We start from the raw sequence: 19966 nt of genomic DNA on the forward strand, positions 1-19966 counted from the left end.
GTAGCAAAGGATTTAGCCTTTACAATTACTGAGGTTGCCTTGTTTATTTTAAATTAATTGTTCCCTTGCTTTTATATTTTTCATTTAATTTTTTTTTCCTTAGGGTGAGTGATGAAAAGGATGCTCGAGGGTATCTACAAGCCTTGGCCTCTAAAATGACAGAAGAACTAGAGGCTCTGAGGAACTCCAGTTTGGGTGCAAGAGCAACCGTAAGGATCACACTTAACATACCAAATAATGTTTTGTTAAAAAAAAAAAAAAAAAAGATGACGACTTTGTGTCAGTACTTGTCAGTTTTGCCTTCAATATTAACTTATCTAAAGAGGCTGCCTCATGAGATCTTGCAAGTTTAGGAACTTTTCTTTCCTATTAAGTGACCACCACAATTTAATTATTGTCAATTAATAGAATGGCACCTCTTCTATAATGGGATTTTATGTGTAATTTTGTTTAAATGGTTACAGACAATCTTGTATTTATGTATTGAGAGGATGTTTGCATAAAACTGCAGAGGTGAAAAAGATCTGCCCTGTCACATCATCGAAAGTATTCTCTTTGAAGGAGCCATTCCCTTCTGTGAGTCTTATCATAGTTGCCATTCGAATCCATGCATGTAAATGATTATGGTTCACAAAGTTGTAAGAGTATGAAAGCATGGGACAGTCATCTTCCTCTTTTAGAACTTGAGGAGAAAAAAGAGATGATGTATTTGGGGACTTTCCAAAATCCTTTTTGGACTGATGAGCTCTCACATCAAGAACATAATAGGCTGAGGTACTACTACTAATAATAATTAATAATATTGAAATAATTGCATTCTCTCTGGGTTGTTTGTTTTGTTTTTTTTAGGACATGCCCTGGAAGATGCGCCGCTTTGCAAAACTGGATATGTCAGCAAGGCTGGAACTGCAGTCAGCCCTTGATGCAGAAATCCGAGCCAAACAGGCCGTTCAAGATGAGTTAAATAAAGTTAAAGCTTCCAGCATCTCAACAGAATGGTGAGACTGAATGGTTCTGATGGAACTTCACTGTGGTAGCTTGCCAAAGACCTTTTGGGGAGAGAACATCTAGCTATAAATGTTAAATATCTTGTCTGTCAAAATCTGATAATGAATGGTATGTTAGTTTCTTATAGCTGTACCTAAAAACAAGACCATACTCTTTTGTATACTGTGAGTAACTGAAAAGGTACTATGAAAAACTGGAGCGCTCTCTCTGGACTTTCAGGTGGCACTTTTTCATAAATCAAATAATTTCTTCCACAAACATTTTACAACTTTGGGGCTGAGTAACAGACAATTGTTGTTTGTCTATCTCAAAAAATATATTCCTTTCTGCTCCATTGACAGGTCTATTGGATTGGATGGACAAAATCAGTTTTGGCATGTTGATTTGTACAGGAATAAAGCCTGCCTATTGAGATTTAAGAATTATTTTCTTCCCTACTTCACTGATCCCTTCTTTACTTCAATTTCAAAATTCATTTGATTAGGGGGACTGGCCAAAGCAGAGGATTAGTAGTGGGGAATAATGGGGCATTTCACTTGTAGGTCATGAGTTGTAATCCAGCCAAGTTACCGAATGCTGGTACCATAGAAGGTTTCTTGGCAGCCTGTGAAAATAAATTTGGTGGCATGAGTCCAGTTCAAACACTCGCATCACAACATCCACCGCTGAAATTGGTACTGATTATTTCCTTTGTTGGTAGCCTGAGCAGAGAGGCTAAAGACAGCGCAAGTACGAGGGCTGAACAGCTTTTTTTATCCCTCAAAGTGATCCCTCCAAGTGAGGCCTGAGCTCATTGTAAAAGAAATGTGCTCTGCCATTATCCATGCTGCCCCTCTTCTGTTGGAAAGTAGCGGACTTCAGTTTCCTGGGCTGTCCTACTGGAAAAAATGCCCTATGGTGTGTTTTAAAGGTACATTACTGGTAACTTTTAGAAGCCTTTGAATTCCCTTTCTCTAAACAAGGAGACTAGACATGTGCATGAACCTGTCTGCTGAAGTCTCTGTATAAGGCATTTATACCATAATATGCCTGTCACTGTAGTACAGTATCTAGGCACCTAAACAGTAGACATAAGACATGGAAAGGACCAGTAGTGGAGAATGGAATAAAGAACTGATGTGTGAATTGCAAAATGAGAGAGAAGTGATGATTTTCTGTCTTAGCTGGATCTGATAGGGAGGTTGGAGATAAGAAGTCACGTGGGTTGTGGCAAAATTTATTTTTAATGTGCATGATGGGGAGATTTGAGTGTATATCTTCAACTCACTGTACAAGGCGTTTAGCAATGTCAATTCCCATTAACATTAATGATAGTTAAGGAGTAAAAACCTGCACATCAAGTTGAAATTAGACCTGTTAATGTTTTAGATCAACCTGTTCATAGAAGAAAAAAGTCCTTGAATGTTTAGGCAGTGCAATCTAGTGACTAGAATTGGGGAGCAGAGCTTCGGAGTTCCATCCTTGACTCTGCCACTGACTCACTGTGTGATTTGGGGCTAATCAATGTCTCTGAGCCTTAGTTTACCTATCTTAAAAAGCAGCAGTATAAAACCATTAAGATAGAGGAATAACTAGCGTTTGAAAAGTGGTTAGAGCTCCTTGGATGAAAAGTGCTGTAGAATTGTATAGTAGTAATATTTATTTGATTGTGAATCGGAGAATTCGTAAGGAGCAAACTAAGCTGAGCACTATATTACCGAAATGTTTTTATGGTCTCCGTTGTGAATAACTGAACAGAGAAACTTTCAGTGTACAGTGTCTGAGCAGCACAAACTTAATGAATTAGCAAATGAAATTATCTGTTTTATGTTTATTTTTAAATGTGGTCTTTTCTTCTCATTCCCAGGGCATGGGTTCACACAGTTGTTCATAAATTAGAGGCATTGGTCAACCTAAAGGGTAAACAAAGGCAATTATTCACTCCTTTTTCAAGGTCCCATACTAAACAAGTCATAACAGAATTCTGAACTCAGCCTTCCATTTGATGACATCATGCTTTGTTTGACAACGCAACTTGGCTGACATTGATTTTAACCAAACAGTAGTCCAAATAACATGCAAAGATGGACCAAAAAAGGGAGAATTTGCAGTGCTGGCTCTCAATAACTGTATTTTTTTGTTTCTTTGTTTTTCTTTCTTTTTTAAAGTAAACTTCAAGAGTCAGAGAAGAAGAACTTGGAACTGTTGTCAGAAATTGAAAAACTGAAAAAGGAGACAGAAGACCTTAGATCAGAAAAGGGTATGGCAACTGGTGTCAAAATAAATGAGAACATATTGCACAGTAGCGGGTACATCTTATCAGTTAAGAGTGTCATCTTGCGATGTAAATGCAAGAACCATGCTGCTGAGAGATTCTGACATCTAAAATGTTAATACAGCTATTGCACGGTAAAATGTACCCGCATCAATTATGTGCAAATCTGTTGTATATTATTCTGGAATTTTCTTGGTGCACTTGAAGCATAAGAGTCATTTTGATTTGAACTAAATTATTTTTACTTCAACTTGTATATAGAATTGACAACCATATAACCCTTAGTAGTACAGAATATTCAATAAACATTTTTTCTTTGGTAGATAGGGGTTTTTACACTTCAGTATAGTCAGTCGGTACTCTCCATTTCTGAATGATCTGGCTATGTCTACACTAAGAGAGGAAACAATAGTGGGGCATTGATAACATTTAATGGTGGTTTTTCCTGCAGCAGATTACTGCTTACACATAGCAATGCAGAATCAATTTACTAGTTTTTGCCTTACTGTGATTGAACCAGTGTTTCTGGGAGCAAAGACTCTTGGGTGATTTCCAAATACAAGCTGGAGCATTGAGACTCTACTCCTGGTGGAATTCTGCAAAAAAAAATTAAATATTCTGCACACAATATTTTAAAATTCTGCATATATTATTTGTCAAAATAACGCAATATAATCACACCAGTTTTAATTACCTTTGGTCATTTATTTCAAAATACCTGTCAGCAAGTATGTCTGTAACAATACAGACAACAAAAAAGATTCAGGAAATGTTTTTTGGCAGATGCCTTACTAGGCATATTAATACAGAACTCTGAGTAGTAATTCATTTAAACTACAATACAGAACCGTATTTCCAACACCCCTAAGAAGCAGAGGAAAGCTTGGGGGGAGTCAGAGGTAATGGAGGAGCTGAGGGAGAGAGAAGTAAATTGCTGGGATGGAGCCTGGGTGTGAACTTGGAGGGTTGTTGGGTATGGGTGGGAAAAGTAAGGAACAGGGGTTGTTTTTTTGTTTGTTTGTGGGGATGGGGGTGGGGGGGGGGGGGAGGGACAGCCAAGAAGGGATTATTAGGGAGCTTCCCCCATGCAGACCCTGACTGGCCCCTAGCCTCTCCCATTCAGTCAGGCACTCTGCCCCTGTCCCTCTGTAGCTCTGCACCCCTCCTCATCACCATGTGTGTCTGTGCCTCACTCAGCCACTCCCCTGTCCCTATGTCCTGCCCTCATGTGTCTCTGCCCCTCCCTCCCCACATGGCCCTGTGCCTCCACTCCCATTCAGCCCCTGCCCCCATCTGTCCTTCCCCACTAGCCCTTATCAGCCCCTGTCTGACACCTCCACACACACACACCCCCAACATCTCACAGCCCCTGTCTCCTGACCTGGCCTGACATGCGCTGGGAAGGCAGCTCTCTTTTCCCTCACTGGGGGGAGTTGCAACTTTGTTCTGTTGCCACAGCACCCTCTGGTGGGCAAAAGGCAGAACTGCAGCAACATTTTGGCAGAAGCGTTTTTCTGCACGAAAAATTCTAAATGTGCAGGGCTTATTAAATATGCGCACACGCAGTAGCGCAGAATTACCCCAGGAGTAATTGGGAGATGAAGTTAGGCGAATCAGCTGACCTGGTGTAGCTGTAACATTTCGTGTCTTACCATCCAGGCTGAAAGAAACAATTGCAGATTGCACTGTTTCAGGCAGACACGAATTAAAGATCTTGTGTCACTTCCGTAGGTGCAGCAACTAGTTGTTAGAACTCAAACCTGTCTCAAAACTCAAAAATTGGTGGGACAACTGTTATGCTTAGATTCAAGCATTTTATATGGTTTGCAATCTCAAGGCATACCAAACAAGTAGTCTGCTACAACTCCTTTTCACCTAGTGTAGACAGGCCTCTGAGTGCAGCGTGACCGTTATGACAGCCCAAAAGTACTAAACAATATTCAGAAATAACTGGTGCTGATTAGCTGACAAGAGGAAATTATTTATAATACTGATACTTGCTCACCATGATGTTTCCACTGATATTCAGAATAAATATCTTGATATTTATGGAGATGCAAAATGGGAATTCGGGGCTAGCTTATTGCTTTTGAAAACTTGTCCTTGTTGATGCTTCTTTTCCATATGTTTATCCTTCCATTTATAGCTTCATGAACAGTACAAAAGTACTATGCTCCCAAAAAACTAATTATCAATCTGCTGAACAGGTCTGCCTTGCAGTATTTAGTCATAAACAAGAATTTATAATTAATAGTTTACCAAATCTGGTGTTTTCGAGTATTACATTTTTGTGTTAATAGAGATAAGAGTTTAATTCTACTTCTGAAAAGACTGTAAAACTTACTTCGAAAACTTCTGGATTAAAAAAAAAATGTCAGAAGTAATTAGTATCCTTTTGCCAAAAGCAAATTCATAACATTGTATGTGGACTGTTTAAATATTTAACTACTGAGAAGCACTCTTTAATCCAGATTGTTTTATATTTTAATTTGACTGTCTCTTGTAAGTAGAAGTATGTTGATGACTAAAAGATAAACATTGCAGAGGATTCAAGTGCATTCATTTTATACCCACCGACGAAGTGGGTATTCACCCACGAAAACTTATGCTCCAATACATCTGTTAGTCTATAAGGTGCCACAGGACTCTTTTCCGCTTTTACAGATCCAGACTAACACGGCTACCCCTCTGATACTTCATGTGATAGTGGCAAATTAACTCACTGTGCCTGAGTATTGTTTTCCAAGAAGGGGTAATTTAGATTAATAGATTCATCCTGTGCATTTGATATTCTGAAACCTGGGAGGGTGATAAAATAGCACAGGGAAAAACTAATTCTATAGAATGACAACTCCTTTGAGAAATGGATTCAGTCTGGGTTTTGATAGAGAAGTAATGTGTATTTGATATTTTGGAAGGAAAAATCCTCCTTATAACATTTAATTTTTCATTGTGAGATAGATATGGAGTAGACAGGATGACATCCTAGTTAGAGAAGGAACTGTAATGTCTCTCTCTCTCTCTCACACACACACCCACATTCCCATACCCATTTTAGAAGAGAAGCTCTGATGTAATGACAAATCTTCTGGGGAAACAGCAATTCAGGCATTCTCTGTGGTCATCTTATTTCTCTTAGAGCTTATTATGTGTTTGTGATTAAACTATCCCAATATTGAGGACCTGAATAATGTCAAGAAGAGACATCAGACATACTGGGCTTGATTCACCTATAGGTTGTGCCAATCCCTGTATCTTCATAGGGTTTAGACTCTTCCTGGTGAAAAGACTGCCAGGAGTGTAACTGCATTTCTAAAGCATCTGCAACATCTACACTAGGTGCTCAACTGTCCTCAAATACTTAAAAGTGGGTGGTGCTGGCTGGGCATGGGGTACTGTCAAGGAACCCAGATTAAGTGCTGATTCAGCACATTTCCTTAACAATCAACACTGGCATATCTCCCTTGGAACCTCACCCACAAGTTTAAGCTGCCTTTTTCCTGGCAGAATTTCTAGAGAAGGGCAGCAGTGCAAAGGCCACCTGCACCCCCTTTCTCCCCCAGGGGTACACCTCTCCTGGGATATAGAAACCCTACGGGCGCAAGGTATGAAATGAGCCAGATAGATGCATGTATGTGAATCAGTATTAACGCATTGTAAAGAGACACATACACATTAGATATCTGTGCATTACATAGCCGATATACATATGTGCAGTATATCTAATGTATAATCTTGGCTTTACACACATCTGGGGAAATGAACATTTAACCATATGCTGTATACTCTCTGCACGTGTGTTAAAAAGGTACCTCTTTCGTACGGAGTAGCAGACCAGAAGTGACAGTCCATAATAAATTTTAGATGATTCACCTATAACCAGATTCAGCAAGACAAAGGGCCTCCATAAAACAGTCATTTTTCTGTAGCTTAAAAAACTTGCTGCTGTTTTCTAGGTGTAAAGCACCAAGACTCACAGAATTCTTTCTTGGCATTTTTGAATGCTCCTACCTCTGCTCTGGATCAATTTGAAGTAAGTGTGCAGCCATTTGAATGTCTTTGGCAATCATGGAAATGTTTTATTCTTGCTGTCATGCAGGTTGTGTGCATACTTGCTTAGGAGTTAATACTGTCTTTTAATCCCATTGTCCTTCTACATTTTGGACATTATTTTAGGTTACAATAATAATTTATGATAATTGTTTCATTTACTATGCCTTCTTCCTGTTCTTGAATAGTTGTAATCATGGTCCATTCTTTTTAAAGATCATGTATGGTGAAATCTGAGAGTCTAAAAGAAAGATGAAGTTAAAATGGCCTTTCATTGTAAAAAAACAAAAAAACAAAAAAAAAAACACTTAGCTAACACAGATTACATATCCTCCATTCATTTTTATAGGAATTTGTAAACCAAGAGCTAAATACTGCCTTCGGCTGTACTCACTACCATTGAGATCAGTGGTACCATGCATGTGTCCAAGAAAATCGGAGTAAAACTAAAGTAAAACTGTTTAATTCCTTTGCAATTTGTAGATCAAAGTCCTGGTAAATAGAAAAATTGAAGGAGAAAACGTAAAATGGAAACATATTTCACGCCTTCTCTTGTTTATCTAAAGTAAACAATGTAAAATTTCTATAAAATATTAGGGCTTAAATCCTGGCTCTATTTAAGTCAATGACCAAATTCCCACTGACTTCAGTTAGGTCAGGATGCTACCCTTAAGGTCAAATCCTATTCTAGAATTGGTTCATGGCTCCCACAGATGTCAACAGAAGATGCACATGACTATCTTTAATACAGCAGAATTTGACCCCTACAGTTTAAGTAAGAAAATAATTATTGTTACATTTGAAAATTTTACTCTCCTCTTTAATGCATATTCACTATTTTCTAAAGTCCTTGCATTCTGATACATTCTGCACATCTGATCATATTTAATTTCCTTTAATGATTTATCAGATGTTGGTTTTAATACAAAAATTTTGTCAGAATTTGGAAGTGTTTTTATTGAGTGAAGGGTAGAAAAGGCATTAGTCTGCCTTTTTTTATGGATGGATTTTGGATTAACTGTCTAAGAAACCAAAAGGCAATTAACAAAGAGTTCACAACTTTAACTGATGTAATTGTTACTTGGCATTAAAGTCATTCACAGTTTTTCTTTAATTGTTTTTGCAACACTGTATCATTATTTATTTTTACAGAATAGTTCTCTTCATCCATTTTTTTCTGTTTCTTTACTGCTGTGTTCGTTAAATAGGATTCCTTTTCTTCTTCTTCATCCTCATTGATTGATTTTATGGATGATGTAAGTCTTTGACCTTCAAATCAGTAAATCCCTCAATAAAAGAAATTGGTGGATTGATCTGGCAAATTCAAACATAATGCAGTCAATTTAAGAATTGTATGATTTCAAATGCATCTGAGAGCACCAAATTCTCCTGCACGAATATATCTATATCTTTGTATAGATAGATATATACTATATAGATAAACAGTTTGAAGAAATATATTTCTCTCTTTAATGCAGGTATTGAGATTTCTCTTTGCAAAATGCTTTTGTATTATGGGAAGGTGCTATAAATGTTGTCAATTTGTCCGAGCTAATCTACTAAATTGTCACCTACTCTCAGTCCTTTGACAACAGTTCTGAAATCATCTGTGATGTTATATAATTAATTTCAGTATGTTGTTGCATATTATACCCATTTTCACTAATTACTTTCTAGCAGTTTTTAGTCACTTTGCTGAAGATTTTTTCTCTGTCCGGATGACTTCTGAAGTTTCTTTTTTTAGTTTTCTCAAATAAATAATAGATTTTGCATTTTTAGTGAATGGTCTTACTATTAAAACTGGTTGGGTCGGTAATTGTGTCAAATTTCACCATAACCAGAATGAGTATAGCAATCTATTTTTGTTGTTTGGAATTTATGTTTTTAATGTAGGAAAACATTGAAATATGTACACTAGTTGGTGGCAAACTTAGCTAGTGAATCATTTTAAAAGCTGTAAATTGACTGCATTATTTATTTTCCAGACCCAAGTAGTAGGCTAGTAGATTTAAATACTTAGAAGTGTTGTATCAAAATAGGCACCTTTTGCCCTCTTTATAGAACTCTACATTATAACACTGTTTGATATAAGGTTATGGTCTCAGCTGCATTAAAATGCCTTATAATTAATTGTGTTGTAAAAACACCATTATAAAATTGAAAGTGGGAGTCCATGAAGAATGTTGAAAGAAAGAGGATGTAGTGTATAATCGTATCCTGATAATATCCTTTTCACAACAGAAATTCTTAAAAATATTTCTTCTCTTGTATATGGTTTATTCCTATGGTTAGAGCACATACTGTGTGAGTGTATGTTTGTGGTACCCCATTAGAAGTATTAGACCGTAGTCTATATTATCATTATACAAACCAGAAAGATTGCTTTTCTGACATCTTAGAAATATCCTTATGCCTAGAGACACCAAAGTAATCTTTGTCATGATAACTTTTATCCTGACTGTTTATGGTTCTATGTTTGGGTTAAAGAAGCATTCTACTTTGTGGGAGAGCATTATGAAAATGCTCAGCTCAACCTGCTCTTTAATATAGACTGAGAAACATGATCTTTAAAAAAAAAAAAACACACCACTCCCTTTTCAAAATATTGTAGAAGGGTAATAAAATAAATGTTTGGGAGCACATTTAATATGGCCTACCTTTGGAGAGGGGACCTTAGGAAGGAGATGGAAAAACGAAAATCTGCTGCTGGGCTTGTAAACTTAGTTCTGAAAGGCATCAATAAATAAATAAATAAATATTTGTTAAAGCAGAGACTGTGTATTTTTCACAAATACTGCAACCAAATCAAATATATTATTTCCCCTTATGCAGGCAAAAAGGCATTTTATGCATCTTTCAGAAAAAATAATCATTTACAATAGTTCCAACATAATTCTGGGAAAGTCTTGGGTGTGTTATCCATTGGTTCACATCACAGCTGTAACATTATAACAGTGCAAAATGCCAAGCTGTTGATCTTGTGGCATGTGCAGCGTCAACTGTCAAATGAGTACAGTTTGTGTGTGTTCCACTGTTGGCTAACTTGCCTTAGAGCAGTGATTTCCAATCTTTTTACGCACAAGATCACTTTTGACTTTAAGATCAACCCAGGATCTACCCCTCCCCTTCCCCAAGCCCCCACCCTGCTCACTCCATTTCCCCCTCCCTCCATTGCTCACTCTCCCCCATCCTCACTCACTTTCACCGGCCTGGGGCAGTGGGCTGTGGTGAGGGAGGGGGTGTAGGCTCTGGGCTGGGGCCGAGGGGTTCGGAGTGTGGGAGGGGGCTCTGGGCTGAGCCTGGGGCAGGGTGTTAAGGTGCAGGAGGGGATGAGGGGTGCGGGCTCTGGGAGGGAGTTTGGGTGCAGGAGGGGGCATCGGGCTGGGGCAGCAGGTTGGGGTGCAGGAGGGGGTGCGAGGTTCAGGCTCTAGCCAGGAAGCGCTTACCACAGGCAGCTCCCGGTCAGTGGTGCAGCGTGTCTAAGGCAGGCTTCCTGCCTGCCCTGGCCCCTACGCTGCTCCCGGAAACAGCTGGCATGACTCTGTGGCCCCGGGGGATGGGTGGGTGGGGGCAGGTGACTCCACACACTGCTACTGCCCCTGCCCCCCCAGCGCTGACTCCGCAGCTCCCATTGGCCGGGAACTGCGGCCAGTGGGATCCGGGGTGCTGGCGCTGGGGGGCAGCGGCAGCATGTGGAGCTGCCTGGCCCCCCCCACCCCCCCCGGGGCCACAGAGACATGCCAGATGCTTCCGGGAGTGGTGTGGGGCCTGGGCAGGTAGCCCCACGCCGCCAGACTTTTAGTGGCTGGAGATCACGATTGACTAGCAGAGGCTCCAGGATCAACCAGTTGATCACGATCTACCAGTTGGTGACCACTGCCTTAGAAGATGTCTTCTTGATTAGTCCACCAAGATTTAACCTTCTCCTAATGCTGATCTTGCAGTGCTTTGCAGGACTCTAGATATCACTGTATATGTTGTTAAAGTTGGATGGGTTAACATTTTAATGCTTAACATACAAAACATGAGACATTCATCATTGGGTCTTCAGGCTCAGTTCAGTGGGAGGTTCTCTCATCTCAATCTACAGTAGACAAGAGTACAGTTTAGAACAGTAGTTAGGAGGGACAGAGGATAATGTAGGTAGCATAGAGAGAGAGTACTTTCTCACTCTGCAAAGAAGCATAAAGAAGTCACCATCTTTCCAAGTGAGGATAGAAGCCATCGCAGACAAGTGAGATATTTACTTAATTTCACCTGCCATTATCCTGTATACCAACTAGTTATTAGCTAGAGCTGGTCAAAAAAAAAAATTTAGGGGAACAGTTTTCCATCAAAAAATGCAGTTTTGTCAGAATTTAAATGTTTTGCAGGAACATGCAGATTTTGCCAAAATTTTTAGTGGGGAAAAAGTTGAAAAAAATATTTTGACTTTCTTGTTTAATTTTGATAATGTTGCACGTTTTCATTTTAACTTTATCATTTCAACTTTTATATTAAAATATTGACATTAATGTTACATTTATATTTAATATTTCAATATTATTGTAACTAAACAGCTTGATGATTCTGAATCAAAAATTTTCAGAATATTCTGCAGAAAATTGTGATTTTTCATTCTAATTTGGAATGGAAACAGAAGTCAAAATTCACCATAGAATGAACATAACATTTTCCAACTTTCGCTTTTATTAGCCCCTCTAGTTAATTTTTAATGCATATGATAAACTACTGGATTGTTGCTGAAGTTGAACATTCCAGTTATGCCCAGATAGAACCAACCTACTGTGCTGTTGAATGTGGCAGGTACCTCTTCATATTCCATTGCCTACAGTGAATTAATAATGAATGAGGGTAGCCTAGAGGTTGCTGTGGGAAAGGGCCAACAACAAAAGTGTCATACATTAAATAACTTATTTAATTATGTTAATTGGAGGGGCATATCTGAATTTGCACAAGGTAAATATGCTATCTTTCATTTAATTGATCACAGTCTAATTTATCAAGCAACACCCTTAAGAAATTATCTCTGAATTACAAAGGTTAAACAGAAAATAAATACATTATTCTTCATAGGTAGCTCAGTTCCATGCTCTAGGCCTATTAAACAAGTTTTCTCTCAGTATATATCAAACAGAACTTAAATAAGTAAAATAGGAGTCTTAAAAAATACCACTATCACCCTAGACATGGCCTCCATTCCCCATTCAGTCTCCCTGATTGACAATAATAGCCTGGAAGAACAATGGCAGGTTTTTGTAGCATGGCTTGAAGGGAATCAAATTTAAACCCTGTCAAACCAAGAAGGAGTGTGAATTCCAAAACCAAAGACCTTCACCTGCCACCACCCCCTACCCAATCAACTCCGCTAGCTAGAGTTCCTCAGGAGATTGCAGTTGCTGCAGTATCGTATGGGGTGTTCTCTTGAGTAGGACCAGCAACAGATATTGCTAAGGGCCTGTATCATCTCCTCCCTAGACACGCAGTAACCCCATGCTCCCCCTAAAATGCTGGTAATAGTTTAGGGACCAAGATACTGAGCTAAATTTTACTCCCATTTTACACCCTTTGCAAGCCCACTGAAGACCATGTAATTTCATGGGTGTAAATCACTTTAGAATTTGATTCACTAAATATATGCTTTCAAATTATCTATTTACATACACGGGCAGAGCTCTGCTTGAATCTCTGCCATCCAAATAATTGAAATGTTTATAGCAAACTATGAATGATTGTAGTTATTTTAATTGTACCAACAAAGAAGACTATAATTTCCCTAGTTCTATTGGAGAAAAATCAAAATAGATGTCTGCGCTCCAGCTGCCTATGACTGGAGCCTGCAGATGCTTCAGGAGGAAGAGAAACATCTCACTGTGCTGATGATTCACTATGCCCCTCCCCATATCAAATAGCAACTTGGGCTATGTTTTAAGGGTAGTGATTGTGATCACTTTTATATTTCATATTAAGTGTAACCTACTGTGGCCCTTGCAAGCATTTGCCCTACTTATTGGAACAGATATTTTTTTCATTCTTAAATAATTGTAAATGAAATTTGTCTGCCTCCTGAGTGACTGAAGCTGGTGTTTCAAGTCCTATCCTTCTATCAATCCCTGCTTAAAATACCCTTTGGCTTCAGTTGGACTCCCACACATGGAACATTGACTCTGGCACTCATGAGCCTCCACTGTATCAACTGGATCCACAACTTTCATAGTTAATTACTTAATAGCTTTTTGCCGCATTCTGTAGTGAGGACCCTGGCTGCACCTACACATTGATAATTCCTTAGGTTTGGAAGAATTATGGTTCTTAATAGTATTTTAAACTGAACACATTGGGCCTTCAAGAGAAGAAACTATCCATCTTTTACAGATGATAAAGGTATTTATTGTGGAAGCCATGCATATGTTGTCTAATGTAGTGTACACTGTAGAGCATTATTGTCTGCTGTAAAGTTACAGGATTTGAAATAACTGTTTCTTTCCTATGTTTTTTCCTCGTGTTGTTCCCCCTTATGAGTAACATCCCCAAAATATGTACAAAATATTTGTCTTAGAAATATTTATTTTAAAAATATATTTGTACATGTCTACAGTTTGTCTAGTAACATAGTGACAAATTCTGAGCTAGCGTGTGCCCTTGTGTTAAGTTTTGTAACACATTTTCCTCCTTTCTTTGTTGAAGCGCTCTCCTTCCTGTATTCCAGCTAACAAAGGCAGACGTGTAAGATGCTGTCTTACTCTGTGTGGCCCTTTATTTTTGCCTGTGGTGTACATGCCTTTGTTTAATGTAGACTGTCCTATGTTCACTATTTACAGCTTGTGTATTTATCTTACTGCATGTCTTGTGCTGCTGTTACCGCTGCTGCTGCGCTATTTGTTGTTTTAAAGCTATGAGTACAAAGCTTTAGGAATGCTTTATTTGGTAAGATTTCTGTGACCAGAATACCACAGTAACTAAAGATGGTGCTTTGGGTTTAATTCTTTTTTGATACGAAAGGGAAAGTCACTAAAGCTCATTGTGAAAACTGACCAGATAGCAGCACAGGAGGATGAGCAGGATTCAAATGAGAGCCTCTTTGCTTCCACTGCATTCTGAAAGTGTTTGGGAGGTATTTTACAGGAATTTCCCATAGAAAGCAGAAGTTTGGCAGTCAGGGGGCATATTTAGGAACTATCATGGCCCAGAGATGCTTTCTTTTTTAAAAAAATAGAATTCTAAGCAGGTAATAATTTAAGTAAATTATAAGAGCCAGTAGAAGCAGCAACTCACATCCATGATAATATATGATGCTAAATATCTTCAACCTCAGAGGTGCATCTAAAGCCTTTGGTGGATTTATAAACATTTCTGAAAATTTATATAACACGCACGATTGTATCCTATCAAAGTGTTGTCAGAATGTGTTCGGGATAGGTGCATTACCCAACAAGGAGTGATATGTCTGTCCTGAACTCACTCCACTTTGTGATTAAATATGTCATAGAGTACTGGAAAAACCACCTATATTAATATTTGATGATTAGGCTAATGATTTTTGATCTCTTTAATAATAATAATAAAATAAATAATATGTTAGCTGCAGTTAAAAATACAGAATTTTTCCCAACCCCGTTACAGGGTACAATATCTACTATTTAAGCACTATGGCTCTGATTTAGAAGTCCATCTCAGTTCAGCATGTACTTTAGTGCTTTGTTGGATATGGATGGATTTAAATACAAACTTAAATACAGAATTGGGGCCCACGGGCTCAGTCCTGCAACCCTTAAACATGTGTAGTCCTGTGGAAGTCAGCAAGACTGCTTGCATGATTAAGGGCTGCAAAGTTTGGTGATACAGCACATGCTTTAGATAATCTAATAGTTAATAGAGTTTATGGGCTAATTTGAAGAATTTTAATGTGGCCAGCTTAGGGCCTAGACATTACTGAGAGCTTTTCTACACGATGGGGCAATATACACTACGAGGACGTGAACTTTATGTCGCAGTAACTGGCCCATGTGGACCCTTCTGGTATGCGCTAAAAGTTCCCTAGCGTATTTTAACTTAGTACTGTTTCAGCACAGGAGGGAACTTTTAGTTTGCACCTGCAGGTTCTATGCAAGCCAGTCAGTGCACAATAAGTTGTTGTGCTTTAGAATACACACTCCTGCTGTGCACGTTGCCTCACCATATAGACAAGCCCTGAATCCACTTTGTTTGGAACTAAACTTTGGAAATACTGCAGCATCCAACAAACTAAGACCCTGCTTCTACACTATTCAGGTTAATAGCAAAACTCCCACTGACTTTCCATAGTGCTGGATCAGGCCCTAAGTTAATTTTTCAATTTCATAAGTGCAGTAATAAACATTTCTTTTAACACAGTAGATAACTTCCTAAATACAAAACTATGTAGACCTTTCCAGAAAAGTTTCATAAATTCTACTACATTGGTGGCAAATAGTTTATCATTTAAGGATGTACCTTGAAGATGTTCTTCTGCATGCAAATATTAGGTTGCAAGGTAACCTTATCTCTCCAGTAGATATTCCTTTCTTTCTGAATATTTTGAAATATTTATGAAACTCCAGATTAGATCTCCAAATTTAACTACAAAAAGGATGGCATTTCTGTCTCTTGCCAATTTCTCCTATAATTAATTGCTGGGTTTTTTTGTTTTGTTTTTAAATATCAGTGGTAGGGATTTTGAGTGAGACCCAAGCAATTCATATTTGGATTTTGCAAAATAATTTAAAATGCCTATAGCACCATTGTCATATGGCTGGGGATATTATTACTTAAAGGTATCATTAGTTTCTGACATTAGTGAAGATTTGGAGTTATAATTTGCACCTGGTAAATCTGAGCACAAAAAAGTTTGCTTACTGCTAATTGTTGCCATAATGCTGGAAATATATTTTTTACATGTAGCGAACAGGTATATTGGTAAGTAGGAATTTTTACTTTTCAGTACGGAAAGAGAACACATACATCATAACTGGTAGAAACCTTTATCCATCTTGAGTTTAAGATGAAGAACATTCTCCACCGAGAGTTCTCTAAAACAGTTTGAAGCATTTGTAAAAATTACAAACCAGAGCACACCCTCATACTAGTTTTAAAAAAATTCTACAATTACACCTGTTCACTACTGTGAGTATATTTTTAGATGGAAAGGACCATTTATCCATGTTCAAGAAGGGCAGCTTGGAAATGTAACATGTTTCCTGAAGGGTTATATAGTTTGTGGTACTCCATCCTATTGTTGCTGGGCAATTATTTTTTGATTACCAGGGTGGCCATTCCCAACTGACCTAGCAAGGCATTATTTGATGGAAAGATGGGGAAATTGTGATATTTGATAACACTTTTTTTAGAAAAGACAGTCAACAATCTAGCCTAGTGCAAACACCCTTGGTCTCCCCATTATTTATAGTGTAGTAGTTTAGTTGCTAACAGAGAGAAAAGCAGCTACCTAGTCAGCCTACTTTTTAAAAATATATTTATATAGGAAAGTTCAACTCAGTGGACACATCTTGTTTTTGGAGTGGCTCTGCATATTCCCACTTAAGGGTACTGCACAACCTTGTGGTGCCTTGAGATAGAACCATTATCTAGCAGTGTCAGCTACAGAACTCTCATGCCCCTCGAGGGCAAGGCTATATAGGGGGTGGGGCACCCTCATCACCTCTGTTCCTTCCAACTGCATGCCACAAACAGATGCGACCCTCTCTGGTTTCTTCAGAGCCAGAGCTTCTTTCTTCTTAGATAGATAGTGTTAGCTATTAGTTTAGTCAGTTAGTGATTCTTTTTCAGTTCTGTGTTATGGCAGAACTGAAGAAGCAGAAAAAGGCAGGTTTTAAAAGGTGTCTTTCCTGCCCAGCTGTCTTCCGAACACCCAACAACCACACGTGGTGCCTCAGGTATTCACCTTCTGATTGTTCGATCTGAAGGCCTCGTCTCTCAGAGCCCAACAGGATAGGGAGACTCGCCTGCAGCTCCTTCTCCTGGAGGAAGCCCTCAAGGCCAGACCCTGTAGTTCTAAGTAACCTTCCGATCCAGAGTCAAAAAGACCAGTCTTGGCCCCTGTTGCTCCCACCAACAAAGGACTGAAGTGTTCCAAGAAGTAGCACTCCTGACTGGGATCAAATCCAATTCCCGAGGCCCCCTCAATAAAGCCTCTGAGGCTGCACAGGGCCAAAGCAACGACCATATGGTTGGATACCACAGCCCTGGTTCCAGAAGAGAGACCAAGAGACAGTTGTCTCTGACATCTGACAGTTCGAGGGCACTGGTCTGCTCAGGAGAAAACCCTGCACATCAATGTATTGGAATTAAGAGCTGTTCGTCTGGCTCTCAAATCATTCCTCCATCACCTGCAGGAGAGGGTTGTGTAAGTGGTTAGAGGCAATACATCAGCAATGAATTAATCAACAAGCAGGGGGGTGCTCACTCTGCTCTTCTGTGTTCAAAGATAAGTCTGTGAAATTTGTGTTTTCGTCACAACATTTACCCTATGGCTCTGCATCCAGCAGGGGAAAGCAATGTACTTGCCGTTCATCTCAGCAGAGACAACTCCCCAGTGCACAAATGGTCTTTAGAGGATCAATTGGTTGAGACTATTTTCCAGCTGTGGTCGACCAGCCATAGACCTGTTTGCAACCAGACAACAAAAAATAATGTCACCTTTTCTGTTCCAGAGCAGGCTGGGACAGTCAGTTTTTGTCAGATGCCTTCCTTCTACATTGGGGAAGGTCCACTCCCCCGCATTGATCCAGATAGTAAGGATGGTATGTCAGGACAGGGCAACGATGATACTGATTGGCCCGGCTAGGCCATGTCAGCGGTGGTTGACTGATTTCCTTCAACTGTGTGGCGGAGTTTTCATGCATCTTCCACTATCCCCAGATCTCCTATCCCAGCAGGACACAGGATCTTTCATCCAGGCTCACAGTCTGTTCACAAGATAGTGTGAGCAATCTGACTTTGACTTGGTCTGCTCTTGAGCACTTGTGTTCTCCATCTGTGCAGGACATACTAGTTAACTCTAGAAAACAATCTACGAGAAACTGTTACCATCTAAAGTGGTCCAGATTTCAGGCATGGATGAAGGGAGATTCTGACTCCTCTCTATATTGGCTTTGTGTTCTGGAATACTTAAAGAACAGATATTATAGCTATCATGTCGGCCAGGAGAGTATGTGAATTGAATGCCCTTGTGGCTGATGCACCCTTCATTTCTTTCCCTAAGGACAACGTAGTTCTCAGATCTGATCATAGATTTTTACATAAGGTGGTGTCTGATTTTCACATCAGTCAGACAATGCCAGTCTTTTCCCCTAAGCCTCACTCTAATAAAGGAGAATCTGTCATACATGCTTTGGATGCCAGAAGGGCCCTCACCTATTACCTAGAGAGGACTAAAAGTTTTCATAAATCTTACAGATTGATTGTGCCTTATGCCAAAAGCCCCATGAGGCATATGGTTTCTTCCCAGACTATTTCTCGGTGGATTAAACAATACACCGCTGAATGGTATACAAAAGCAAAAGTCCCCGTACCTGCTGCAATTCAAGTGCATCCCACTAGAGCTGTGGCTATGTCCTTCACCTGTTTTAGGCAGGGGCCAGTTGTTGAAATCTGCAAAGCTGTAACCTGGGATTTTGGTGCATATTTTCACCAAGCACAATGCTCTGGACTTGGTTTCTAGGGTGGACATAGGATTCAGCACGACGGTGCTTCAGTCTCTATTCAAGTAGGCCTCTGTTCCTGCCTCCAGGTTTGTTTCAGCACTGCTGATTATTTCTGTCCCATAAGTGAGACTATGCAGAGCCACTCAAAGAAGAAATGAAGGTTACTTACCAGTAATCAGAGTTCTTTGAAATGGCTCTGCATATTCACACTTGCTACCTGCCTTCCCCTTTGTCAGAGTCCTTGTTTTCTGGGTCTCTGGCTTTGCAGTGAAAGAAGCTGAGGTGGGGAGGGCACTCAACCCCTGACATAGTCTCACCCTAGGTGTGCCAAGAGTGCTCTAGCTGACACTGCTAGAAGATGGTTCTACTGCAAGGACCTCAAGGTGGTGCAGTACCCTTAAGTGTAAGTATGCAGCTCCATCTCAACTAACTTTGGGGACAGGCCAGTAACCTTCATTTTTCAGTGAGGACTTGCTTCTGTCTAAGATTTTCAGGTAAATTGACTCAGGTCCAGTGCTACACAATAGAGAGTTGTAGTCTTGCCTCTGTGCCCTGTGGCGGTAGAATCATCTCCTTAGAAAACCTTGGTAGCGCAGTTAGGATTGAGTGTCGGCATCTCATACAATATTAAGAATCAAGAAAAAGCCCCCTTGCACGAGCTGCATCTATACTCGGGATGGCTTTACTTTCCTGCAGTTCAAATTATATACACCTACATCCTCAAAAAACAGCCATTTCTGTAGAAACAGTGGTTTCCCTAGCAAAGGAAATTTGTAGTTTGCTCGGTCTTTTTCCTCTGATTGTTAAACATAGTATTTAGCAATTTTGTAGTAAGTTACTAAGTTTACTTGGCAGGGGATTTTTTTCATATAATTTAGCAGCGTTTGCAGTAAGAGACAAATTTGTTGTATTGTCTTTCAAAATACTGTGAATAATTAGAACCTGAAGAATCCTCAAAAGTGAAATACTCTAG

The 19966-nt window shown here is 39.4% G+C and overlaps 1 protein-coding gene across 6 annotated transcripts in view; it reads left to right on the forward strand.

Annotated features, from left to right (window-relative positions):
* The window catches only part of CDC42BPA (CDC42 binding protein kinase alpha), a 328646-nt gene that overhangs the window by 258690 nt on the left and 49990 nt on the right, over positions 1–19966 (forward strand). For 4 of the 6 annotated variants that reach the window (XM_037895609.2, XM_037895606.2, XM_037895608.2 and 1 more), the window contains exons 18-22: positions 104–209; positions 850–998; positions 3156–3247; positions 7219–7295; positions 14000–14038. In XM_037895609.2, the coding sequence (XP_037751537.1) occupies positions 104–209; positions 850–998; positions 3156–3247; positions 7219–7295; positions 14000–14038 (463 nt within the window). The remainder of the gene's footprint in view (positions 1–103; positions 210–849; positions 999–3155; positions 3248–7218; positions 7296–13999; positions 14039–19966) is intronic. The other 2 variants (XM_027833828.3, XM_043543552.1) reach the window with 1 other exon arrangement.

The sequence above is a fragment of the Chelonia mydas genome, chromosome 3, assembly GCF_015237465.2.
Source record: "Chelonia mydas isolate rCheMyd1 chromosome 3, rCheMyd1.pri.v2, whole genome shotgun sequence".
Classification (NCBI taxonomy): Eukaryota; Metazoa; Chordata; order Testudines; family Cheloniidae; genus Chelonia; species Chelonia mydas.